Source organism: Scatophagus argus, chromosome 1, assembly GCF_020382885.2.
Source record: "Scatophagus argus isolate fScaArg1 chromosome 1, fScaArg1.pri, whole genome shotgun sequence".
Taxonomy (NCBI): Eukaryota; Metazoa; Chordata; class Actinopteri; family Scatophagidae; genus Scatophagus; species Scatophagus argus.
Genome location: NC_058493.1, coordinates 6022781 through 6049912, shown reverse-complemented (window position 1 = coordinate 6049912; position 27132 = coordinate 6022781). Strand labels below are relative to the sequence as shown.

At 40.7% G+C, this 27132-nt stretch overlaps 2 protein-coding genes across 6 annotated transcripts; both read right to left on the bottom strand.

Annotated features, from left to right (window-relative positions):
- Positions 1-1477: 1477 nt before the first annotated feature.
- On the bottom strand, positions 1478-13617 carry LOC124067516 (homeobox-containing protein 1-like). Of its 4 annotated transcripts, XR_006844773.1 has the most exons (11): positions 13415-13617; positions 7482-7985; positions 6971-7056; positions 6737-6847; positions 5236-5392; positions 5011-5093; positions 3843-3938; positions 3232-3326; positions 2770-2853; positions 2099-2620; positions 1478-1866 (listed from the first exon to the last, which is right to left on the bottom strand). XR_006844773.1 is itself a non-coding variant. In XM_046404970.1 (10 exons), exons 2-10 carry the CDS (start codon positions 7982-7984, stop codon positions 2291-2293), a joined length of 1545 nt encoding a protein of 514 aa, XP_046260926.1. In that variant the 5' UTR covers position 7985; positions 13415-13617; the 3' UTR covers positions 1478-2290. The 4 variants fall into 4 exon arrangements, 3 of the variants coding, with proteins under 3 accessions (XP_046260926.1, XP_046261050.1, XP_046261132.1); XM_046404970.1 differs by having other exon boundaries at positions 1478-2620; XM_046405094.1 differs by having other exon boundaries at positions 1478-2620; positions 3232-3323.
- A 2836-nt stretch (positions 13618-16453) lies between these two features.
- On the bottom strand, positions 16454-25226 carry tdp1 (tyrosyl-DNA phosphodiesterase 1). 2 transcript variants are annotated; one of them, XM_046404837.1, is made up of 16 exons: positions 25175-25226; positions 23831-24448; positions 23654-23697; positions 22531-22586; positions 22174-22270; positions 21959-21993; positions 21748-21840; positions 21498-21668; positions 21226-21304; positions 20432-20608; positions 19776-19824; positions 19510-19576; positions 19273-19380; positions 18554-18656; positions 18212-18317; positions 16454-16666 (listed from the first exon to the last, which is right to left on the bottom strand). In XM_046404837.1, the coding sequence occupies exons 2-16, from the start codon at positions 24444-24446 to the stop codon at positions 16593-16595; spliced, it is 1875 nt and encodes a 624-aa protein (XP_046260793.1). In that variant the 5' UTR covers positions 24447-24448; positions 25175-25226; the 3' UTR covers positions 16454-16592. The 2 variants fall into 2 exon arrangements, with proteins under 2 accessions (XP_046260793.1, XP_046260708.1); XM_046404752.1 differs by having other exon boundaries at positions 25040-25221.
- Positions 25227-27132: the final 1906 nt, after the last annotated feature.

Below are 27132 nucleotides of genomic sequence, written 5' to 3'. Positions count from 1 at the left end.
ACACATGACATATGGAGCACAAACACAGATATACCCAAACATGAAATGCATTTTGCTTGCAATAATTGACACATCTGATGCATCTTTGATTAGCATATCTCTAATACATAGTTCCACCCATGACTATCATACACTCAGAAAATACACCAATTTTAAGCTTAATACTTTGGCTAATGCTTCACTCACCATTCACCAACATAAAAAGACTCATACTGATAGTTTCTCTCATTTGGAGCTAATATGTCTACATACTGTAAATAGAAATGGATACGGTACATATATATTCCCCCAGTTTATATATAAGATACTGTATATATGCATGTGTGTGTGTATGCATACATACACATGTGGTATATGTATGTAGTCACGTTATACTTTAATATGTAGTATCTAGTAACAGTTGAATACCTCCCAACTGACTGATCTGTATTGATTCTAAATGTCATGTCACAGTGAGTCGTCATTTCTGCTCAATTACCCCGGGGTTTCAGTTTTTTCTAGGTTTATTTTTTTTTTTCCAGTGATTTATTGTTAATATGGACACAAAGAGAGGCCGTTAGGATTTGAATCCTATATCATAGATGAATACTGAAAATATATTCATACTTAACACTTAGTGCTGATATTTAAATACTGCTGGGTTTATTGCATTTAAGTAATTTATCTAAAAAAAAAAAAACTACGTTAATGGGGTTTAAAGTCCACACTGTAATTTCAAGTTGTTCAAGAAAATTTGAATTTGTGAAGACTAAAAAATATATTAGGATCAAATTTAAAAAACTAAACTCAAGGTGCTTAAATTGATCCATCTATCCATCTATTTTCTATACTGCTTACCCATCAGGGTCGGAGGGGGGCTGGAGCCTATCCCAGCTGACTACGGGTGAGAGGCGGGGTTCACCCTGGACTGGTCGCAGGGCCGACACACAAAGACAGACAACCACACACACACTCTCACACCTAGGGGCAATGTAGAGTAGCCAATTAACCTAATGTGCATGTTTTTGGGGCTGTGGGAGGAAGCCGGAGTACCCGGAGAAAACCCACGCAGGCACAGGGAGACTACAGAAGGATCCACACCAGGATTCGAACCTGGAACCCTCTTGCTGTGACGCCACAGTGCTAACCACTGCACCAAAATCAAGTTGTTCATTTTGAAATTCTGATATCAAAATTCAAGATAAATTCTAATTTCAGCGCCAAGTATAAAGCATCAGCAAGTAGAGACGCCGAGAGGGAGTCTGGCCTTTCAGGTACTGTCAGTCATGTGACTTGAGATAAAAATTCAGATGAAAAATTCAACCACAAGGATTTAGATAATCTTCAAATTAAAATAGTTCAGTGTTATCTATTCTGTGGCATTTCAGTTTGAACAGTATTCAGTTAAATTTCAGTCAGGTTCCATTTCAATCACTGTGGCCTTTCTTTGCCTCCATATATTGAGCTTATTTTATCAGGGCAGAGGTGTGGCTTATTCTCTTTCTTTCTTTCACATCTTCAAATCATCTTCGGCTCACAGAAATGTTACCAACGAGCTGTGACCTCACTGAAACTAAGCTTATTCTGCTGTTCGTCTCACTGGAAGGAATTAACAGCGAAAAATTTGAAATACGATCAACTGTGATGAAATGCGTCACATAATTTAACAATAAACAGTTTAACAGTTTAAATGAGCTTATCTTTCAAATTCATGTATTTATCTTTTGAGGCTGTTCAGTTGTGTTGTGATCACAGTGCAAGATCCTGAAACTATTTGAACCCCGTGTCAAATACAGTGTTGTCCTGCTGGGAAAACTGCAGTTTCCAAAGACATCTGCACAATGCATCACGTCCAGTCAGACCGTCTCTATGGAAGATTTAAAAAGCCTATATAAAATCAAATCAACAAAGTGAAAAACAACACATGCTATATGTATTTCATTTTATGTATGCATTAACTGCAGTTAATTAAATAATTCCTGAATTCTTTCACTTTCTTTGTTTGATTTGTTTTTATTTAGGCATTCCCAAAACCTGCTGGGGAGCACTTTGACAAATAAAAGTTTTTTTATCATTATTATTATTATTATTTAAAATTTCTTATATGTACTTGTAATACCTGTAAGAGTGTAGCAGAGCAGGTTGGTGGTTGGAGGTAGGGTTGGGAGGTATCTCAGGGTTGGAGTTTACACGACTTTTGGTCTTTTTTTTCCCCCACTTATTACATTCCTATAAAATCTGCTTGCATATTAACACACCTCTGATCGTGTTCCATTCATTACCAAGACAATAACAATATCCAATGCCTCCTTCAGTCGTCCTCCAGCATTTCCGTCTTGATGTCATTGCCATTGCTGCATCGAGCACCATCCACCTGGCTGGCTAGGGCTTGGGTGTTGTGACTGACTGCCTCCTTCTCCAAAACAATTGGATCCTGGGGCTCGGACAGCGCGCTGTGTATGGTGGGCTCATCCTGAAGGGAGGGGGAGGGGGGAGACCAGGACACACCTGTCAGTCTGGAACCCTCTGCCTGAGGGCCCACCCCTGACATGAGGGAGCGGCCAGTCAGAGCAGTGCCCCTGTGTCCAGACAAGCTGCCTCTACCCAGGGAAGAGAACCAGCTGGGGAGCAGTGTGGGAACCTAAGCGAGGAGAGGAGAAATGAAAGGAATTTTTTTTGCTCAACCTGAAGTTTTTACTTCAAATATGCCCTTATCTCTTTAAACTCCTCGATAAACACAGTTGTAGTGAGGAGGCACAGTGTGTGTGTGTGTGTGTGTGTGCGCTGTACCTGGGTCGGAGAGCACAGGTCAGCTCGACTGAATGCAAACTGCCTGGCTGAGGCTCTCTTGTCTAATAAGGACACCTCACAACCCTGTGACAGAGAAGCACATAGATTATACAATAACCAGGTCATTCTGCTGTCACAAGAACAATGTCACAATGCTGTGACTTCGTAACAAGTTATTCATAACGTTAGAGATGTAGAAATGCCTACTCAGTCTATTGCTGTCCATATCGTCTAAACAAATACGTGACTCAACGAATTAAGGACACAAAAACAGGAATCAAAAGTAGATTTTGTAATGTTTCATTCCCCGCACAAATGTTAACTGAGCCACGTGGTTTACTGTTCCACACATTCATATCTCTGAGCTGCTCAGTGTAAATACAGTTATCTTCTGTTGCTCGCTGAAAGGCTTTGTGTACTGAGGAAGAGTTACACCTCATTTACTGTCTACACCTATTTTACCTGGTCAGGGAACTCGTTGCCGTCCACTTCATCGCTGTTGGACTGACCTCCTGGACTCTCAACCTCAATGCCGTGGCTCTCCAAGATGGCTGCTTCTTCAAAAACACAAACCTCATCATAGCATATCGATTTCAAACGACAAAACGTGATGCAAGCAAGCAGTGATGCAAAGCAAGACTGAAGGTGTGGAGAGGCAGCTCTGTTTGAGCAGACCAACATCCTTCTACTGCTGATGAAAATCATAAAGGAACAAAGGAAGAATTTCCAAGACAGGAATGTGTGTGTTTCTCACTGATTTCCAGGCGTGTGAAATTATACAGCAGTAATTGTGACAAGCAGGATAGCTGAGTGATATAGAGAGCAAAAAACCATCCAGCCGGTCAATGAGGATGCGTGCTGAACAGTAAAAGCTGTTATAGGTATGTTTAGTGATTTATTTAAACTGTGTGAGAAACCAACACAGAACACAGATGTACGGTTCTTAAAGTGGGACACACATTGACTTTCCAAGTATCTGCTTCTTGCTGAATTTAACCACACTAATATAAATTACATCTATGACTCCAACAACATCCACTACCATAACACACACACACAGAGGTAGACATTACCAATGTTGGCACGCCTCTTGATGTCTTTACGGCGGTTGGCGAACCAGTTGTAGACTTTCAGAGATGTTACCCTCTCCAGATCTGACAGCTTCTTTCCTGTAACACAGAGACACATCACACATCACACGGCTGCTGCATCTAGCTTTCAATACATACAAAAGATACAATGCTCGCTTGCTTTATTATCCAACATATTTTAAAGTAGTGTTTTGTCATGATGTAACAGTTGTCTTCGTTTATGGAGGTAGCCAAGAAAGTAATCAACATCATGTCAAACCGGTTCTCCAAACGTATACATGTAGTCACCATGTTATCCGAAAGAAGTTGAAAGTTTGCGGTCTTGATAAGTGGACACTGTAAAAGCATGATAGCGCTTAATGTTGAGTGTCAGCATACAAAATAATGGACTTAGCAGGGGAGAACACTGCAGTGTTGGTTCTATATCCTTATTTGTCTCCCCTCAGTAATTACTGAATAAGATATAATTCATACATTATATAGAGAAAAGTATCCAAACACACCTCTTTATGGGGCTGTTTTTCAGAGGTTGGGCTCGGACCCTTACTTCCAGTGAAGGGAGATCTTAATGCTTCAGCATACCAAGACATTTTGGACAATGCTATGCTTCCTACTTTGTGGCTACAGTTTGGGGAAGGCCCTTTTCTATTCCAGCATGACTGTGTCCCAGTGCACAAAGCAAAGTCCCTGACATCAACCCCACTGAGCACCTTTGGGATGAACTGGAACAGAGATTGTGAGTCAGACCTTTTGGTCCAACATCAGTGTCTGACCTCACAAATGCACTACTGCATGAATGGGCAAAAATTCCCACAGAAACACTACAAAATTCCAGAAGAGTGGAGGCTGTTATAGCTGTAAAACTGGCTCTTATATTTAGAATATGAAGTCATTAAAGTCCCTGTTGGTACAATGTCAGCTGTCCCAATAGTTTTGTCTCTATAGTGTACATTACTAGAAATATCCACCTCTGGATGGCTATGAACCCTGGGCCTCTCACTCAGTTAAAGCTTCTACTGTGGAATTTTGAGGCAAGTTGCCGAAGTAAAGATTACAATCAAGTGAAAGTTTACCAATGATCAGCTTTATATTTAGTAATGTACTTTAAATCGGCACAGAGTCAGAATCATTCATTTGTGTTTTTACCTACCGGGTTTCTGAATGACAGCATTGCAGGCGGTAGCAATCTCCTCTCTCTTGGCCTCATCGGGGTACTGGTTATCACTGAAGTAGCTGTGGACACATGGACATGTAGACACACACACACACACACACACACACACAGCCAACATTTTACTTTTTACTTCTAATTTTCAGACATTCCACACCTCTTCCCAACCCTCCAAACAGCTCACCACATCCTCCTCCTCCTCACCTCTCCATAACAGCCAGACACTCCTTCCTCCAGGTGAACCTGCTCCCTCTCCGCAGACGGAAGCCAGTAGGGGCGGAGCCAAATGGAGGTGGGGCTTGGTGCCAGTCCATCATGTCGTCCAGAGCCAATGGGGCAGCTCGCATGGCCAGAGTGGCACCTGAAGTCACAAACACCAGACAGAGTTAGTAATGTACTTTATTTTCATTTCAGTGTGATGTTTCAATTTCTCAGCTGAATGCTGATTCACAAGATTTTCTATTCAGCATTTGTCCACCTATAAATGTATCTCAAATATAATTAAAATACATATCGTACATTGTGTATGTACCTCTGGTGTGTGTACGGACAGAACGACCCTTTTCACTCTGATGTGCATCTATTTTCAAGCATCAAGCCAGAGAAATAAATTAAAGTCAAGAGATTCTAATTAAAGCAGCTTACCAGCCTTTTTCCAAAGGAGGACACAACCTAATTTGAACTAAATGGACTGATTTCCTCCTTCCTTCCTTTAATTTTTTCTGATTTGTGTAACCAAAGCCGTCTCAAGATGCACATATAAACATGCATGCCATGTTTTTCTTATCTGTCAAAAGACTCTTTAATTACAACTTGGGTTATGTCTGCAACGCTCCAAATATTGAAAAACCCATCCTCTCTTGTGATATTATGATTACCGTATATAAAGAACTCGCTTCCTTTTAGTTCATACTCCTATGAATCACAGCTATGAATGCCAATGAGCTGAGGAACAAAATTATTTTTCTCTTCTAATGTATTAGAACTGTCAATCTGGGAAGTCCAGAGTCCTGCTCAATGAGACTCTGAGAGTATGCAGTGGATATGCTGACTGTCCACTGGAAACCATGTTTTTAGTATATAACTAACTCCTGCAATTATGTTGTAGTTATAGAAGGGATGGCCAGATTTTTGCTCAGTCAGTACTGAAAAACTGTTATCTTCAAGTCAGCACTACTGGTAATGCATTCAAAGCAGATGACCGTTAACTGAAAAACAAGTTATCCTGCTAACTGGTCAGTTAAAGATTTACAATTAGCAACGTTACATTACGGTAGGCTAACTTCAATTATCAATACTGGAACATAAAGACAATAATATGGTTTCAGCTTTTGTGTATTATAGTCTGTATGTATCTTCCTAATGATAGCTACAGCAGACATTAGAAGAAGCGTGGTTACAACAAAGCAAAAACTTGGTGTTTGATTGATGCGTGAAACCAAAATGGTGAATGCCACAAATACTTAAATAATAATAACACAAAAAAATCTGTGAAAATTTTATCTAATGGAACTATATCTATTGTCTCTGCTTCTTATGCCAAAAACATACAGAAAATTAGCAGAAAAAAAATTATACCATAAAAGTTACATTTTGGGGCTACAGCTCCATAAGCCCCTATTCATTTTGGACTATCTCGTGAGCGCCCCCTACATAAGCGGAAGTGTAAGAGAGTGGGAGTGATTAGAGTTTCTTTGGGTGTTACCAGGGTTGGTCTTCTCCAGCTGGTACCAGCGGAAGAAAGCTCTTTTCTTCTGCTCACTGAGGTCTGATCCCTGCTGCAGGAGCCAGTGGGAGATCCGACTCTGGCTGATCCCTGGAGGGAAAGGAACAGAGTGAGATCTGCATTATCAGTAGGCTGGCTGCTCACCGGCATACCGACTCCTTCCGGTGGCGATTTATTGCCCTGGTTAAAATGGCAGATGAAGCTGATACTCACCCGTTACCTGAGCGACCACAGCCTGGGAGATCCGCCTGTTTGCCAGGAAGGACTTAATCTCTTCTTTGATCACAGCACTGTCCCTCCTACAAACAGGGAGAAGAGTCTGCCGTTTACCATATAATACAGTAAATGTTCACATCTCCAACAGTCTGACATTACTAACACACATGACACAAGATAACCGTCACTGTACATAAACCAGCTGTGATTCTGCCATCTGCATGTGTATCAGCGGCAGCAGTTGTTGAAGCTGAACATGTGCTGGAAACAACAGCTCGTCAATCGCCACAAAGACCAAACACGTAAACAAGTATTTATATATACATTTATATATATATATATATATATTCAAAGTAAAATTCACTTGAGTACATCACTTTTCTGTGAAATATTTTCCTGTGAACATCAAAGTGCCTTTCCTGAATAGTCTTAGATGGCTTGGGTCTTCCTGAACCAATCAGTCCTGGTCTAACCTAGCCTCAATAAAGACAAGTACTACTACTTTTACCTCATTAAGTCCTCCACCTTGTCATCAACATCTATGTCCTCTTCACTGGTGTCAAAACCGTAGCCTGGTGCTGTCACATTGCCACTAACCACACCAAGAGGAAACCGTGGAGGGGACAGCTTCCCATTGGTGACTGCAACTAGACCATTCTGAGCTACAGCAGCCATGGTGACAGGGGAGGCTACTGGGATCGGTAGAGGCGGAGATGTGGTATCGAAGTTGTTGTTAGGCGACAGTGAGAGTCGGTTATCAGGGAAAGTTGTCTGAGTGGCCGTGGAAGTCATGGAGGAAGAGGCGGTGACGGCGCTGGAAGAGGACAAGGAAGACGAGGGAGGCATATAGGAAGGTTTATGGGTCAACTTGTGTCCATGTTTCTGGTCCAGGTGGTCCAGAGTGTCCAGGGCATGGACGACCTCTGCCTGCGTGATTCCTGTCCTCCTTAGCCTCTGGAGGAGGTCAATCTGCTCGATGGTGAAACGAGGCTCCTCGCACTGCTGGAACATCCTGAGGGAGATCATAACAACACCATTAATGGCCGAGATACATGACACTCTGTACATTTACTTAAGTGCAGTACTATGTTGTACAGGTTTCCCCTCACAAGGAGGAGCCACTGTATGTCGGACAAGTCAGCAACTCTAAAGGAGCGCTACATACCATGCAACATTATGTTTCTGCAAGCAGAACAATTCTAAAGAACGGTAGGGCTGTGCATTTGCAAGGATCTGGCAATACATTACACATCATGATACAATACGTTGCGATATTGTAAGCAAGATGATATACTGTTTCACAGGTCTGTGTTCTTTGTGTTTACACCAGCTGTATGTGCTGACGACTTCTCGTCTCAGCAGACTTTGTTCTGTAGTAGGACTGCAACTAATGATTGTCATTATTTATAAATCCGCTGATTTTTTTTTTCATGATTAATCAATTAGTCTACAAAATGTCAAAATACTGTGGAAAAAAATACTCATCACAATTCCCTAGAGCTCAAAGTGACATTTTCAAATTGCTTCCTTTGTTAACCAACAGTCCAAAATCAAAGACTCCTCATTTACTGTCACAGATGACAGAGAAAAAGCAGCAAAGCCTCACACTTCAGAAGCCTCAACCAGCTTTTACATTTTTGCTTCGAAAAGGAAAAAAATAAATAAATAAATAAAACAAGCATACACGCACAAACACTGAAGTCACAAGTAACACTGTGCCTCGAAAAGTATTGTGCCCTTTCAAAGCTCATGCAATCCACTGTGTCGCAAGACGCTGTAGCTCTGAAGCTAAACTTGACCTGAACTCTGACCTCAATGCGCAACAGAAATCTTCTCAACACAGCCTACAGAGGATAACGACAGAATATAGCAACAAACTTCCCAACTGTTTCAATGTTGGGGCTTTATATCAAAATCCGTTTCGCTTCCAAGACAAAATATACACCATGCAAGAGTGCACTGTCACTTAATCTGATTTTAATCTGATTTTTTTGTTCGTTTTTCCGGAACAGTTACTCAGATATCAAAATAACTGACTATTATGTTGGAGTGCAAGAGTCAAATGGCTGAGGATAGATTACAACCCTGCTATCTCCCAGTGAGGGCATTAAACATGACACAAAATAAATCCCTGCCACGAAACTCTGCATGTGAATATAAAGAATCGATAGTCTTATTGAGAATCAATACAATACCACAAAAAATAATATTGCAATACTGAAGAGTATCAATACTCTCTCGCACCCCTATATAATAGAACATTTTACACTTTAGTTGTGCAAGTAAAACACACTTCTAAAACCAAAAATAATATTCACTGAAGTAAAATTTAGGTGTTGCACACACAAAGCTGGCGTGACTTACATCCTGCTGCTGGTCACACAAAATCACAGTCTTCAAAAGACTGTGGCGGTAACACAGCGACTAAGACAATGAAGATGACTGCTTGGAAGAAAACATGGTGTAAACAATGCAGTTTACAGAAAAAAGAATCCGAAGGAAGTGTACTGAACATGTTTATTAGACTTCGAGATTAACACCCGCTGTATTTTGGTGAGATATACTGAATTATCTTTCACATCACGTCCAGTATATTCATGTGTTTTTCTCCCTCATGCACGAGTGCACAATTTGAATCCTACTCAGGAAATGTGGAATCCACCAGTGACTGAGAAAGGCAAGATACACAAATGCACATACACTGTGTAGATATAGCCCAAAAAACATTGTCCATAAAAAGGTGTTAAAAACAGGACCTGGTGTAATGTAAACCTACATGTTCAACTTCTGATTAATTGATATATTTTAGCTCGCTATTGTCCTTTCTGTCCTAACTGATCCTCATATCCCTGAAAAAAAAACACCAATGAAAGTCGCAGAACAAAATGGAAGTACAGTCACATCTGCTTGCTTCCTGCCTGCAGATTTACAGCACACACACACACACACACACACACACACACAAAGACATCAGAGCTCAGCAGCTGCTATCCAGATATGAAGTACATTCCTCCAGACTAAATAAGGCTTTCATTATAGTGGATACCTTTAAAACCCCAATAATCTTATGTTAGCCAAATAATGCACCATATTGTTTACCATTTAAAGGCGTACTTTAATTTCCTGTGTACTTTTACATGTGTACTGATTTCTCATTTCTTTTAAAACTGTCACAATAATAGTCAATGAACTGAAGAGAGAGAGAGAGAGAGACAGAGGGAGAGCTAGAGAGGAAGATAAACGGACAAATGAGATAACACGTGTGTCTCCATGCTTTGTCTTCTGAAGCAGAGCAGAAAAACAGGCAGAAACACAGCAGAGAATCAAAGTCAGCAGACATGTCAACACGCACAGAGAAGGCGGGTGAGGGCCAGTGTGTATCTGTGTGTGTGTGTGTGTGTGTGTGTGTCTTAGGAAAAATGCCAAGAAAAATTTACATCTCAGCCAGCCAAGCTCCATACTTTCTTTCACTGCTGCAGAGGATGAGTCACGCTGCATAAAGTTAGACTGATACAAAGGATTAATACAGGGCTGCAAAATCATGATCGACTATTTGGTTTTCATTCAATAATGCTTGATTAACAATACTGTGTTGCAAATTAATAATTAAATTATGACCGTTATCACAAAGCTGTGTGGCTGAAAAATACGCATAACAAATCACATTGTGATTTTGACAGACCATCGCAACATGAATCACAATTTTAGTGGGAATTTTTGAATTTCATTTTCTCTGAAAAAGAAAAGGAAATCTCTGTAGCACCACAAAGCTCCATTTATAATGATGTGTTGTGACTGATTTTTATTGCTGTTCTTTACAAAACTGACATGATCACCACTGAAATCACTGAATAATTGTCATTAATTTAAGCACAGCTGCAACACAAAGGCTTCAAAGGTCTGTGGTTTAGACAAGATTTCTCTGACCAAAGAGGAGCACGCAAAGAAAGAGCAATGATTATTATTATTATTAAACTGCAAAGTGACAAAAATGCCTTGATCAATGTTAGCTTTTAAGTCGGTATTCAATAGGTAGCAGCAGAAAGATATGAGAAAATGAGAAAAGAAAGAGATGGACAACGACATGCCACAAAAGGTCCCCGGCCAAATGCAAAACTGGGGATGTTGCAGTAGTTTATTGGTTAATGCCCCCAAGGAGTACCATCAAATAACTTTTAATTAACTCTGCCTTCTTTTGCCTCTCAGCACCTGCCAGTCTTCCCCCGTCTCCTCCACATTCACAATGAGAAAGTTCTGTGAAGTTTAGTTTTGCTCTGTACACTGTGAACTATGAGAACTGCAGCATGTAAGTTGGTGTGTAAATTTGCCAGATGCAATCTAGGCACAAATTTATAGCGGTCAACAGAAACAAGTGCAATCTGACTGAACCACATCAGATCAGTGGCAGCCTTGCAAAAAATGCCCCAAAGCAAAAAGTGACTAAATAAGGACCCCTTACATCTGCTATAACATCTCATAGCATCTCCAGCAGCATTTTAAAAAAGAAAGGTTTGTTTCTATTAACAAATATTCTATATTTACTTACACACTTATGACTGTACAAGCAAATGTCAATGACAGTTTTCAGTAAGTTATGAAACCAGCCACCAAAACAGGGTGTATTTGGCCTAATCTAATTTTATAAACTAGTCTTCCAGGAACCACTTCAGCAGGAAACTGGTGTTATTTAAAAAAAATTGTGCCTATTGTAAAAAGACACAGTATCTTAGAGATGCACAATGACACCATGTGACCAAGGGGCAAACGGAACTTTTCCTTCCTGCACTGAGAAAAGAATCAAAGTAATTATTTTTGATAGCCTACCAGACAAGTATCTGGATAGACGAGTATCCCATCCAAAAGCGTTTTTCTTTATAGCAAACCATATGAGGACAGGAAGTCAGTGTTTACCTACAGCCCTTTTTTAAAAAAAAAAAATACTACCTGGAATGAGGAAAAAGCCACCCTGTTGGTAATTAAACTTTCCTATCAACGTACCTTACCAAAGAAAAGACAACATCAAGAAAATATGCCATGATATTAAAAAAAAAAAAAATCATATTGCATGGTCCAGTTTTAAACTGATGTTGTTCTGGAAGCTCTAGTGGTAAATGACATTAGCTGAAGAATTCAAGCTTCAGTGTACTGACAGCAAACCAGACGAAGACGGAAACAGAAATTGTGCGTTACAGTATATGATTATGTGATTCTGGGAAAGAGAAGGCTATGTGTGCAAGAAAGAATAGAAGGACTAGTAATCAAATAGTGCTGACTGGCACTGCTCAACTCCTGAAGAGATCTGTGCTCAGCAGCAACAGCAGGAAGAGCGAGCATACACGCACAAACACTTAAGTCACAGAGTAATACTGTGCCTCAAAAGGTACTGTGCCCTTCAAAGCTGTGTCGCAAGACGCTGTAGCTCTGAAGCTAAACTTGACCTGAACTCTGATCTCAATGCGCAACAGAAATCTTCTCAACACAGCCTACAGAGGATAACGACATAATATAGCAACAAACTTCCCAACTGTTTCGATGTTGGGGCTTTATATCAAAATCCGTTTCACGTCCAAGACAAAATATACACCATGCAAGAGTGGACTGTCACTTAACCTGATTTTAATACATGTATCTTTACCGTCCTTGAAAGTACGTACGCTTAACTTGTTATAGTTAAACTGTAATGATGTTCCCGAACCCAGTGACCTGCCGAAGGTCCTACCAGACGTGGCGTAAAGTGCAACCTGGTTGCAGACATGAGCCATCTGAGCACATAGACAGAAGTTGTTTAATTACAGGAGATAACTTTTTAACAGGCCATGGAACCCGAAATTTATCAACAACAAAAAAAGAACAGCTGACTCGTGTGGCCGTAGACCACACGGTTGTTGTCCCAAATATTATGGGAACACCGATGCAGAGTGTTCTCTTGACGACTTTCTCACCGAATCGAATTGAAAAAAATAATGCATTTTCATTTCGCATGGCTCCTAGGAAAATCGCATGCCGGATAGAGGGTGTGTTAAGATGTTTTTTATATAGCGAAGAAAAACTCCTCAATTCGGCTTGTATCTTATATACTAAACCATTGTGAAACAATGCATTTCATTACCGATTCGCCGTAATTATTACACTCCAATAAAACGCATTGTGCATCGCGGTACAGAGCTTTGTAGACCAACTGGAAAAGTTGACATTGTGTTTTATTAAGTGTTTCTTTATGAACTACGTTCAAGCCGAATTAGAGCCCGACTCCTCATTATTCAAATATGACCGTTAATATCAGTGTACGTGGTGTGAATATTTACCGCCAAATAAAACGCCACAGCACAGCCGAAATTTTTAAGGAGTTTACAGTTATCACCACACACAGAAAAGGAAATGTATCGGGCTAGCAGGACCGTTTAAAGACAGCAGTAGTTAGAGCTGGAGGACTTAACCTACCTTAATATTCCAGTCTAAGAGCCTCCACAGATGTTTCTTTTACCATATATCTATTGCCTTGGGGCGCCAGGGCACACGGTCACTGACAGTTTTCCCAAAATGTCTCCTCTGTTTCTAATTGGGTTTCGATCCACCGTCAGACAGATTCGCCTTTTGTCCGGCAGACAGGCGCCATGTTGACAGAATGACGCAAGGAACGATGGGAGTCGCAGTTTACAGAACCTACTGTACTCACATAGGTGGAACTTTATTTAGGTACACCTGGCTCCAACTGAAATTCAGTACAGTATCCCAGCATTATCGCCTACCTTTATGAGGTTTGTGGTGTTCAGCATTTGTTGATAGTGCCAGAGGAATCTTCATTCAGCTCCATGGACAATGAAACAGCACTGTCAAATGTTTCTAATCTTTCATATATGCAGCAATTTTGTCACTTTCTTTGCGCATATCTCAGGACAGTTAAAGTCTAATATGCAGCTTCAGAACCAACCTAATCTGTTCTGATGCTGCTTTTTTCAGAATAAGCAAAACACTTTCTTTTCTTTTACGTTTATCCACAGTGTGTCACAAAAATTAAAAAACAAAAGTTAATATTAATCTATAATATATAATATTAATTACACCTTAAACCTAATCACACTCAAAATCTCTTCTGAGTGCCTTGTTCTGTTTCCACAGACCTGCAACCAGACCAAGGTTTACACTGTGCTCCTGTGACCTTTGAGTAAATGGAACCACCAGGTCTTCACATTAGTGACATTATCAGTAGCTGGAGACTATTTCATCATGACAATCAGCTGTGTGCACCAAATCAAAGCCTACATGATCTACACATAATCATAACCCTGTGCACTGACGTAGGGCTGTCTTTAGGTCAGGGGTTCTTCTTAAACTATCACAGTTGGGGGCTTGAGGTCACAAGAGCAGTGCAGGGGCAAACCATTAAGTGATTTTAGGTTATTTGAGCTGACCACAGGTTACTTAGCGTCTTGCTTCTGTGTGACTTTTGGGAAAAAATGTCCCATTAGAATAAAAATAAGAATAAAAAGCAGGCTCGTTATCCCGCTTGTAACTCTACTGGAGCTGACAGCAAGGTCTAAAAACATTTTAACCAAGAATGCTGCTAAACTATCAGGGCCAGAAGGAAACTAGTCCTGCTGGTTAGGATTCTGGTGGCTTAATCTGTGACTAATAAACACCTGGGAGACATTGTGAATACAATTATCATCCTGGTGTAGTTAGAAAACCTGCAGTGCTATGAGTCCTGACTTGTCCTGACAACCAATGCTATATGCACTGAAGAGCGTGTTACCATTAACAGACTCTAACATGTTTACAATACAAGATGGTATTTGAAAGTCCTCTTTTATTATATTGCATTCTCCCTTTTATTAAAATCAGTTTTATCCACTGATGAAAGTTGGATCTAGGACATTTAACTGTGGAATCAGCATATTTCTAACAGTTGTGAAACTTTCTGTAAAGCAGTTTTGATAATTTGGTAGCTGACTGCGCTTCTAAAAAGTGAAATGAAAAAAAAAAAACACACAAAGTGACAATATAGTTGATGCAAGCCGTACACACCATATGTACATACATGTATTTACTGTATTTACATACAGTACATAAAGCTGCAGGACTAGACAGGATCAGTCCCAGACTGCTTAGGGACTGTGCTGACCAGCTCTGTGAGGTGGTCATGTACATCTACATCTACCTGAGCTTTAGTCTGCAGAGGGTCCCCCTCCTGTGGAAGACCTCCTGTGTGGTTCCAGTTCCTAAGACTGCACACCCCAAGGAGCCAAACCACTACAGGCCTGTCGCCTTGAGCTCCCACCTGATGAAGAGCATGGAGAGGCTCATCCTCAGCCACCTTCGCTCTGTGGTGAGCACAGCGATGGACACAATGCAGTTTGACACTGTCATCTACCTGCTGCACCGGGCGCTGACTCACCTGGAGTGCTGGGAGCGCTGTGAGAATCATGTTTTTTCACGTCTCAAGGGCATTCAACACAACCGGTGCTGCTGAGAGGGAGGCTGGAGAGAGCAGGAGGGGATGGACATTTGGCTGCTTGGATCATCGACTACCTCACCAACAGGCCACAGCATGAGAGACTGGTGTGTCTGAGGTGGTGGTCTGGTTTAAACACCAGTAAAACGAAGGAGATGGTGATTGACTTCCGGAGAAGGACATTACCACATACACCGGTGAACATCCAGGGCTCGGACACTGAGATGGTGGACGGTTTTAAGTATCTGGGTGTCTGCCTCAACCATAAACTGGACTGGTCACATAACACAGATGCCCTGTGCAAGAAGGGCCAAGGTCGTCTCCAACTTCTGAGGAGACTGAGGTCCTTTGGAGTGTGCAGGCCCCTCCTACAGACTTTTTATGACTCTGTGGTAGCCTCTGCTACTCACTACACTGTGGTCTGTTGGGGACCGGGCAGCACGGACCGGGACAGGAAGAGACTGAACAAGCCGGTCAGGAGGGCCAACTCTGTCCTGGGCTGCCCACTGGACTCCTTGGATCAGGTGGGTGAGAGGAGGATGTTAGCCAAGCTGACATCCATCATGGACAACACCTCTCACCCTCTGCATCAGACAGTGGAGGCTCTGAGCAGCTCCTTCAGCTGCAGACTGCTACACCCTCAGTGTAGGAAGGAGCTACAGCAGGTCCTTCATTCCCACTGCTGTTAGACTGTACAACTCAACAGTCTAGTCCTCTTTTCATCCCTAAGGAGGACTTGTATATACCTGAATATTGTACTGTGTTTACTTGTAAATTGTTAATTTATTATCTCAATATTTTTTGTAACTGTTTTTGCACACTTTTTGCACTCTTTTTCTGTTCTTGTGACCTGCCACGACAAGTGAATTTCCCCACTGAGGGATCAACAAAGTTCATTTTATCTTATCTTACATACATTGGTGGACAGGCCTTATTTGTAAAAATGAAAATCTCATTAAATATATGTTTAACACCCATTTCACATTCAAATCCTGTTGCAAAATTTATGGAAACAGGTCACTCCTGGACAATGATAACATTGTTTTATTTATTGGTAGAAAATATCAGTCTACAGTACAGTATAAAATACAAAAATAAATGTTACTGACAACTAACAGTCACAAACAGCAGTTTAAAAGGAATAGAGAGGTCTGTGTGTGTGTGTGCTCAGGAAGGAACCCAGATGTTGCCGTGTGTGTCGGGAGCCTGGCTGTACGGTATGTTCCATATCCAAGGCTGATCTAAAAGCAGACAAAGAAAAGGAGAACAGTTGGTTTCTTCATTCACTGCCTAAGTGGACGAACACGTCTCAAGCAAAGCTTAATATCTAAGTGCTATCTCATAAATGCTTTCAATTTTAAATTTTGACCTTTCAACTACTCTAATATGCTAAAAGGAAATTTTATTGAATAGTTTCAGAAATTGTATGTGAAACACAAACTTACTTGATCAATTTTAGAATAATTATTAGAACATCCTACTAAAATATGGCTAAATGACACTCAGACCCTCTAGTTCTTGACTGAAGCCAGAACACAAAATGACTTACGATGTATTTTACAAATGAGCTTGACAGACGACTAGAGGCAATGAGATTTTCAGTCCTCATCTACAGTATGGTTGGATTTCAGCTCTTCTAATTCATAAACCCTGGAAACCTACAGTGAAGTACTGCAGGACAACAACTAATCAGGGTAACTTCACTGACAGAACTATTCAAATCTGCATACTGCAAAGACATCGTGTGCGTATCTATTCCAAAAGAGCACTTTAGTTATGATGAGAGTCTGGGGAACAGGTTTTGCTGATGCCTACCTTTAATTCATCTACCCAGGATGACCTTGTTACCACTTTAAAGTCAATCTTACTCTTGTGAAACTGGAAGCATTGTTCAATTTACAGGAATTAATTAAAATAGAAATAGATTTTTCAATGTACTCTCTAAATGGGAACTCAAAAAACATATAATGCATAAATGGCTAGAAATTGTTTCAGTCTTACACCAAGTTTCAAACTAAAGCACAAAAACAAATAGGACCTGTCGTGTGTTTCACCCAAAATTAGACTTTCTATGTCCACAAGGGTCCACATGACATAAATGTCATCATCAGAGGGTACACAAGTAGATTCTGTTGCGATAAGGTAAGGTTTAAGGCCATACATGATCATCCACAACATTAAAACCACCTGGCAGATATTTCGTAAGCCCCCCTTGTGCTGCCAAAACAGCTCTGACCTGTCAGGCGAAGGGACTCAGGACCTCTGGGGGTATTTTGTGGTCACCAACATCGGGATGTTGGGTGCATTGAGGCTGGGAGGGTGGATTCAGCTTATTGCAGTGTATCTCACAGATTCTCAATCAGGTTGGGATCTGGGGAGTCTGCAGGCCCCTGTTGTGGTCCTTGAGACATTCCTGAGCTGTTTTTGAAATGTGACAGGGTGCATTGTGCAGCTGGGGGGAGGCTGCTGCTGACAGAATGAGCCATTGCCATATGTGTGTGTGTATTTGGTCTGTAGTGTCTAGGTGGTTAGTGTGTGTCAAAGAACATCTGTGTGATTTCGAGACGCCAAGGTTTCCCCACAGAACATTGTATTGTAAACACAAGATTAATTTTATTCACTTGACCTGTCTGTGGATCTAATGCTGTGGCTGATCGGTGTAGACTTCAACACAAGGCTGAACTCATCATACATCAGGCAAAAACTGAAAAAATGTTTCTATTTCATGATTTCCCTAAAAGAAATGGTATAAACAGCATATATATGTGTGTGTACAAGTCCTATACCTTTAGGAGAGTAGCACGTAGGAGGGAGGTCAAAGGGCACAGTGAAACCAGAGGAGGACGAGGACACAGGAAATGGATTTTTGTGAACAGGGAAGGTCTTCATGTTCTGGAAGAGGAGACATATTACATCACATGACATATTATGACACACCAACTCTGCATGGTTTTTATAATGTAATACTTTTTCTTCTATACTGACATTCACGTGTTTGGAAGTTGAAAAATAATAGGTGTGTATTGGATGTATTTTGCGCAAGATTCATAGCACGATTCAAACCACATCCTCACTGTCCAGAAGTCAGACACATGAGCACAGAGCTACTGTTTGTGCGTCGTTCTTACGAAGGCGGAGGGCACGTAGAGGACTCCCAGCTCGTACGAGCGAACCATCACCTGAGTGTTGTTCTTCTCCAGTGCACCCCAAGCTGCTTTGGACAGGTTGGCACTGTAACACACACAGAGACGCACTAGATTGGACTTTTCAGCTCCATCTGAATGATCATTTCAGTCTATTTGCAGAAAAGGGTTGATAATGTGGTGAGGCAGCTGAGATCCAAGTGTTGCCCAAAATAACATTTATGAATGAACAGCATAGTCTGCTGGCTTGCCTCTTAAAATAATATATTAATAACAACAATGCATACAACCAGAAAACACAAATTATACAAGCATGTTTTATCACTGATTATGTTTAACATCTAACATATTACTTACATATAATACATATGGTGGAAAATAAAAGAAAAGTGTTTGAAAGTTGTATGTTGATTCTCCATGAGAAAATAATAAACAATACAATACTGTGTATAAAAAATAAGTACATAAGTACGTTTATGAGATTTATGTTAGCAGGTGGGGATTCAGTGGAAGTACCTAATTAAGAATTTCAGATGACACCTGACAAAACGTATTTCTGGTTTGGAAGAACAGTTTCTTGATGCAGTTTTAGTAAGTAATACAAAAGAAAGGCACTGCAAATTAGAAAATCACATATGGAAAATAAAGTCACATAAATCATTTTACATAATAAAAATGAACAAATGTGAATCTCGCACACACACCTTGTGACGAGGAACCAGGCAAGCTCAGTGAAATCTGGTGACGCCCTCATATATGTCTTGATGTGTGGCATGGCATGACTCCTCCCCGTCGTATTCGCCTTCCAACGACTACACACAGACAGACGCACAAACAGGAGTGCTTTATTTGTACGTAAAACGCTGTAAAATGATGAGCTAACTGGTTTTGACGTAACCAGCACAACAGGAGTGAATTCTGATTAATAGAAGTGAACTTACTGGAAGTAGGAGTGAAGCCAGGTTTGTTTCTGGGCTGTCTGGATGCTGTAGGGAAGAGAGCCTCCCGCTGGAGGACAAGAGGCACGTACGTCACTAAAGAATCAAATACTAAATCATCCAAGCAGTCAGTCAAACATGGTTGAATAAATGAATAAATAAAGACCCCAGCCAAAGTGATCACGATGTGGCAAAAATGTAGCTGCATTGATGTAGCATGCAAGAAAATTAATTTGTCAAATGTAGAAAAAAAAACCCACATTACTCACCTGGATAACCTTCTAAACTAGTCCTCACATCTTCAACTGATGGATACAACTGCAAAAGATAAACCAGTTGACAACTTGTTTTGTCATCCTAAAGCGAAGCTGCATAACCTTTGCTGAACTGTGGCCAAACATGGCAGTTAGAGGACAATGGTTAAAGACAAAACCATCACAAACAGAAAAAAACCATTAGCTCAGTACACTGACTTTTTCTATTATTTCTTCTTGTATACTTTCATTTTCATTTAAGAAATTGGTTCATTGTCTTATCTGTCTTTGACACACAGTTCATTTCTCCATTTGTCAAGAAGCTAAGAAAGTCAGTGGTGGCATTGGGTCAAGGAGGAATTAAATTTTCTATCAAGCATTATTGGTTTTTACAAATTGCTTTTAGGCAATCAAATGTCCTGCAGAGGCTATGAGGAAGTGTGTATGTGTGACCTCTAAATGACTGTTCTGTTATTTGCCACTTAAAAGCTGAGGCAAATGTTCTTTCTTTGTAAAAAAACAAAAACAAAAAAAACATAATGAAAACGGTATCAGCAGCAGTCATAGAAAACCTCATTTGCACTGTATTATTTAGTATTATCTTTCTCAGCCTTTGAATGCTGCATCACACAAACAATACAACACATCAAGTTTGTGGTGGAGGAACGTACTAAGTGCATGGGGGGGTCTGAGCGGAGGGAGGATTTCCCTAGTGTGGTCAAGGTGCGTTGAAATTCCCCTGCCAACCATTTGGTCTTATCCAGTCCCATAGAGCCAATGCTAGAAAACTGGCCAATCACAGGCCACCTTTCCTCGCCTGGAACAGGATCTGTGTGGTCATACAACAGCTGATAAAATAAGAAAAAGAGGAGAAAGACATGAGGAAAGCCCAGCTAGAGACTACATGGACATTTCTATATTTCACAACATTTTAAAGTGCTGTCACTGTCTTGTGACAATACCCTTTATTTTTAGTAGCAATATATTACATTTAGATGTTTTTACAATTTGACCTGTTTCTTGCTGACTATTTTGTAGAGAGCTCTGAAACAGCTGCCTGAATTCACATTATCCCACCATTATTATTATCATTATCAGGTGTCAGTGCTTTGCCACAAGTGCTTCATCTTAACAGACTGGAAAAGTTTAAACCAGCCCACTGTTCTCCAGAGCACTGACACCCAAGCACAATACAGCTTGGACATGTGAAAATGTCACTGTGAGAGGGCTGACTGGAAGTCAACAGCAAATCTCAACCATCTAAAAGCTGATTTTCACACTGCAAAGGAAACCATGAACATGAAAAGTAAGAAAAATGCCTATTTTTAAGACATATTCAAAAAAGTTTTCTTCTTGTCAAAACATTACTTAAAGCTGTACACAGCAACACAGAAACACAACACAGTGGAGATGAAAGCAGTCTGTTTTCTGCTTGTTTGTTTTGTTTTCTGCAGTCTTGTGTTACCTTCCTCAGCCTCAGGTGGCCCCAGCGCTCCATGTCCGAACCTAAGTATCTTCCTGGGGTTGAGCCGACCAAATAAACCCTGATAATTAAAAAATAAATAAATAAATACGAGTTACTTATAATCCAGATTATATATTTACTTGCAGCTGTTCCCTGAATATTGCTTATTGATGATAATTTAGCAGCTGGCTGGAGTCATGATGATATCTCCTTATTTTCCAGTAAAGGCTACTATCAGACCTCCAACAGTAAAGTGCGTATTGACCGTTTACCTGGTCTCTGACAGATCATGCTCTTTGATTCGCTGGATCCACTCCTCAAGCTCTGGGGCACGGTAAGATGTCAGGTACTCCAGCAGGTCCCTCTTAAAGAAGGTTGGTGACTCACCTGCACTCGCACTGCTACCTTTTGGTAACCGTGGAAACAAGGGACTCATCCACATCCTGGTTTCGAAATAATATGTTCAGGGGCATTTCCATAACCAAGCCTTATATCTGGATTTTGTGCAACACACAAGCTCACCCTTGTGTTTTTTGGTACCAATCAGCTCTGATGAGGTTGGAGGTCAGGATGATGACCCTGAAGCCTTCCTCATACCACAGCAACATCATCTTCCTGCACAAAGGCACACAGATGAATCCTGACTAACCTCCACTTGTGTTAAACCCAGTATGTTTGAGTTTGTGACAACATCAGGAAAACAATAATATCAGACAGGGGAAGAAAAGCTTACGTGTGGTGAGTTCCAAATGCAATATCCAGCTTGGCCTGCCAGGCAAAATCACACACATTAGTCCAATTCAAAGGGAAATCCAGTTTCACAGAACAGTCTCATTAAAAGGCATTTTCCTGTATGATAATTTATATATCAGAATTTCTCAAATATCATATAATACCCAAACTGCATTTCACAGGAGCTGTCATTAAACAGTGGTGGTGAGTCAGCACCTGGCAGAATCGAACATGCGGAAAAGGCTGAGCCTGCTGCACCAGCCGGGCCTTGGCCTCCCTCTTATCTCCATGGACGATCAAAACAGGACGATCCCTGTAAATACAACCCAAATCCAAAGGTATCATTACTTTCTTGTAAATGTATGTGTATGCTACTATTGGAGTGATCACCTTCACTTAATGCAAACTAAAAGAATCATTGATAATGATAATTTCCTACTCTGACAAAACTCTGAACTTGAAACATGAAAAACTGTTTGGAATAAGAACAGATTTGAGCAGATTGCCACTAATCAGACAGATGGGGATATTTTTCTGATAATATGATGCTAGCAAAGAAGAAACAGAACTCACCTGAACTCTGGTGGGTACTGCTTAACCATCCAGGCAATATCAAAGCAATAGTTAAACTATGGAGAAAGAAAGTACACCTGTATTAATGGCCCAGATTCCCTGGAAAAATGGTATAAAGTCCACAAGTCAACAGTCAGCTAACTCTGTGCGTGTACTTACTCACAGTGGTGCTTTTTGCTAAATACTAATGTCACAATGACAATGCCAACATACTGATGTTTAGCAGGTAAAACAGTCACTAGGTTTCCCTTCTAATTTCGGTGTATTAGTATGCTAACATTTGCTTATTTGTACGATTCTATGCAGTGGTCTGCTGGGGCAGCAGAATCACTACTGCAGACAGAAAGAGACTGGGTAAAATCATCAGGAAGGCCAGCTCCAACCTAGGGAGCCCCCTCAATCTGGTTCAGGTGGTGAAAGAGAGAAGAATGATAGCCAAGCTATCCTCTGTGATGTAGAATGACCCTCACCCCCTGCATGAGACTCTGACAGCACTGGGCCACTTCAGAGTGTGAAGGAGCGTGAGCACAGGTCCTTCACCCCTGCTGCTGTGAGACTGTACAACCAGCATTGCTCCCAGCAGACCCCATGCATTCCACCACAAATCATTGTGCAATAATCCCCATGTGCTCCATGTGCTGCTGTGACAATGAGAATTTCCCCACTGCAGGACTATTAAAGGATTCTTATTCTGATCTTATCTAAGCACAAACCACAACTGAGGCTGATGGCCTCAATAAAATTGCAATTTGTTATAAACATCAAATTTTATTTCTGACTTGATGAAAGGTTAAGGAATCAATAAGTGCTTATGTATCATCCTGACAGGAACATGAATGGCTCCAAATTTCATAACAATGCATGCAAAAATTGTTGAGACATTTGACTAAAAGCCAAAAATGTTAACCTTAACACAACATTAAATAAAGATCAGGTGATGAGCGGTAGGTTTCATCCTCTGGAGACCAGGAGTGTCTCTACCAAGTTTACTTGAAAAGTTGGTGGGATTTATCAGTCTGGACCAAAATGTTGGGCTGACTGACCAACTGACAGACCGACACCACCACTAGCAAGGCTAAAACACAGGGCGTAAATAGTTTCAATAGTTTATATGGTTGTTTACCTGAACAGATTCTTTCAGGGTCCCAAACAATGGTGAGAGAATGTCTGGATGAAAGAAAAAGTAAAGATTACTCAATAAAATAAGGGAAGACTGACTTAGACAAAACTGCAATTTGATTTCTTCAAATGTAGAACAAACATGTCTCCACCAAATGCAATTTAATGAATCTCGTCTCACCTCTGATGTGCAGAGCTCCACTGTTGTACTTCTTGTCCAGGCCTGTGACTTTGTTGAGGTAAAACCTGTAGGTGTCATTTAGACAGGGGACACTGGACTCAAAGAAGTCCTCTGGCTCGTCGATGTAGTAGAGCCGTCCGTGGGGACTCGGAGGGCGTTCGTTCTCCACCTTTGCTTTCTTTGCTTTGGGACTTGGAGGATCCCTCTTTGGTAAGCTTTTGAGACTCTTCCCCTTCACATCTCCATCATCATCATCATCACTATCTGACAGAGCCCAGCCTGAGCCATCTGACACTTCTTTCTTCCGCTTTCCAGCCAATGACGGACTAGTTTCATACTTCACTGGATTTAACTGGCTCAGTGCAGCAGACTGTCTGGCCTCAGAGCCAATAAACAGTGAGGATACTGGGGTGTTAGCTGGTTCTGGTTTCACCTCCAGAGAGGCTGTTGCTGGTTCCAGTTTGGGGCTGGGGGGACGGGCAGACCGAGAGAAGCTGTGATTGGGTACAGCAGGTCGGTGAGGCTTCGATGTTGTAGTCCCTGAGGAAGGAAGAGCCTCATCATCATCATCACTGCTGGAGATGGTCCACTTGCCATGTTGACTGTCCTGAGACATGCCTGACCAGAAAGACAGAAAGTTCAAATATCCTAAAGCCTACAGTAAATCCACTGGTCAGTCATGCTGGATGTTACCAGTCTGAACTGACAGACTGGGTGTGCTGCAGCACTGAAAAGACCACACACAACTTGATGTAGCTGACATGACTTTAAAACCCCACCAGCTTGATATTATACCAAACATCATATAGTATCCATAAAACTGGAAGGACAGATGGGCACAAATGACAGTACTGTGTGTCAATATTTGGGCGCATCTAGGCTATGTAGAATAGTAAGGAATAATTCAAAGTCATTAACACTGGACTTTACTTGTGAACATGGATTAATAACATGCGTATATGCATGAAAACTTCAAAATACGACTAGACGAAATACTTAAAAATATATATATATAGGCAAAATACTAAGAGCTAAATGATGAGGTGATATAAAAAGGCGTTTATGTCTAGGATTAATGTAGCAACAAAAAATGAGGTAATAATGCCAAAATGATATTAAAAAAATGTTAATGCAATTTACAAATGGAAATGTTATCGTTGTTGTTATCGTGTGATGAATAATGTCGGTCGAGCGTAATGTTTGTTTTACCAGTTCGAGAGGTGAGACAGAACACACGTTAAAGATGTTGTAAATGCAAAGGCTCTTATCAATCCACCGCTAAACAAACTTCACAACAACGATAAATGTCCATGAAACAAGCCACAGTGAAGGAGGTGCGCATACAACACGTGTCCGGGTCGAAACTCCTCTTCCTGCCCTCTTCCAGTTCCGCCCCATCAGCACGTTTCAACCCAAGCAGCGACTTATTAATACGGAGGGGTTGGTATGTAAACATGATAATTACAGTGCAACTGAATCGTAACACAATCAGTTAGGTCATGTTATATTTTGTTTTTGTTTATATTTTTGTATATTGGGTTTGGTTATTGTAGCAATTATTGTCGTGTGTGTATGTTTGTTTTTAAGTTAGTAAATAAATAAATAGCAGCAAATAAATGTAAGTGCTTTGACTTGAGACGTGTCACCTCGCAACAGGTGTGTTTAATGACACACCTACTGACAATAACCTATTAGGCGATCAGTGACACAGTTTGAGGTGATGCACCACCAACAGGATGCTCAAAGAACACACAACCATCTTCTCTTCATAAAAACTTTTAACTCTTTGAAACAGTGAAAGCCTTTGTTGTGTGTGGTCATGGCGCAGAGAGCAAAAGGCCAAGCTGTCTCTGGCTGAGACCTCATTAATGATACAGGCAGTACTGTCTGTACTCACCTGCGTGTTAAGCGACAACAGGCAGGTGAGGGTCAAACTGGACGAAAAATGTCTTTTTACCATGTCATTATACACGCTTACTTTGACATCAGCGTGATGATAGAGACGTGTGAAGGAGAACACATGGTAACATACAAGACCATGTGAGAGAAGCAGAACAGAAGTTAATGAGGATTTGAAAGTGTTGTCATACCGTGACAGCTAAAATGTCAGCAATTTGTAAACCATAACCCGATTCAGTAAAGGACTGTTATTTGAAAAGCTTCTTGTATCGCATACAAATCATGTTTTAATTTTTTATTCAGAGAATAAGTGTTTATTTTAAGATCACAAAAATAAAAACAAATACAAGGGTAGTGATCATCAGCCAAAACTGAGATACAGTACTTGGCACTTGTCTAGAACTTGTCTAGGCGTATGGTCACATCAACAACAAAATGTCTTCATGAAATACCTACAGCTTTACTTAGAGCTCTGTCAGTCTGAGATGTCAGCTCTGGAAAGAAGACTTGTTTTATAAAGTATATCAAGTTGTTATCCATTTCTCTAGACAAGGCAGTTTATGGTTGAGAGAGATGATTTTAATTCAATATAAAATTCCTTTTGAAGATTAGCTTGACAGTGGACTTAATAATAAGTTAAGTTAACATGGCATAGCTGGTAAAGTCAGGTGGCGAAGATTCATTTCATGGTCAAAAAAATCATTCGACTTTCTCATGTTTCACAAAAGAATGACTGATTGATTTATTTTCCGACTAAATGTTTGTGTTCACAATAAAGTGTTTGTGTTTTGATGGACATCTGTTGCAGTGAAAGAAACCCTCAGTAGCATTCATGAAGATATGCTTCCTGTCTTCACAATGAGATTTTGTTTTAAAATACTGACAAATGTGCTATTCTGTTCTATAATGAAATGCCATCTTTATAAACCATTAAATTATCATATTGTGAGACAGTTCCACAACTTACTAACTGACAGCTGAGGCCAATGCATTAGCTTCTGCACAGTGGATGCTAGATTACACAAAAACAAGCAAAAATGTAAAATGACAATGATCAATGAAACAAAACAAGCCAAGCATAAAAATAAAACAAAAGTATTGGGCCAGCTGACCATTACACCAACAGGGACTGTAATGGCATTGCATTCTAAACACACAAACAGCTTTGCAGCTACAACAGCTTCCACTCTTCTGGGAAGGCTTTCCACAAGAGTTCCACTCAAGTGTTTCTGTGGGAATTTTTGCCCACTCGTGCAGTAGAACATTTGAGAGGTCAGACACTGATGTTGGAACAAAAGGCCTGACTCACAATCTCTGTTCTAGTTCATCCCAAAGGTGTTGGATGGGGTTGAGGTCAGGGATCTGTGTGGGCCAGTCAAGTTCTTCCACACCAAACTCATCCA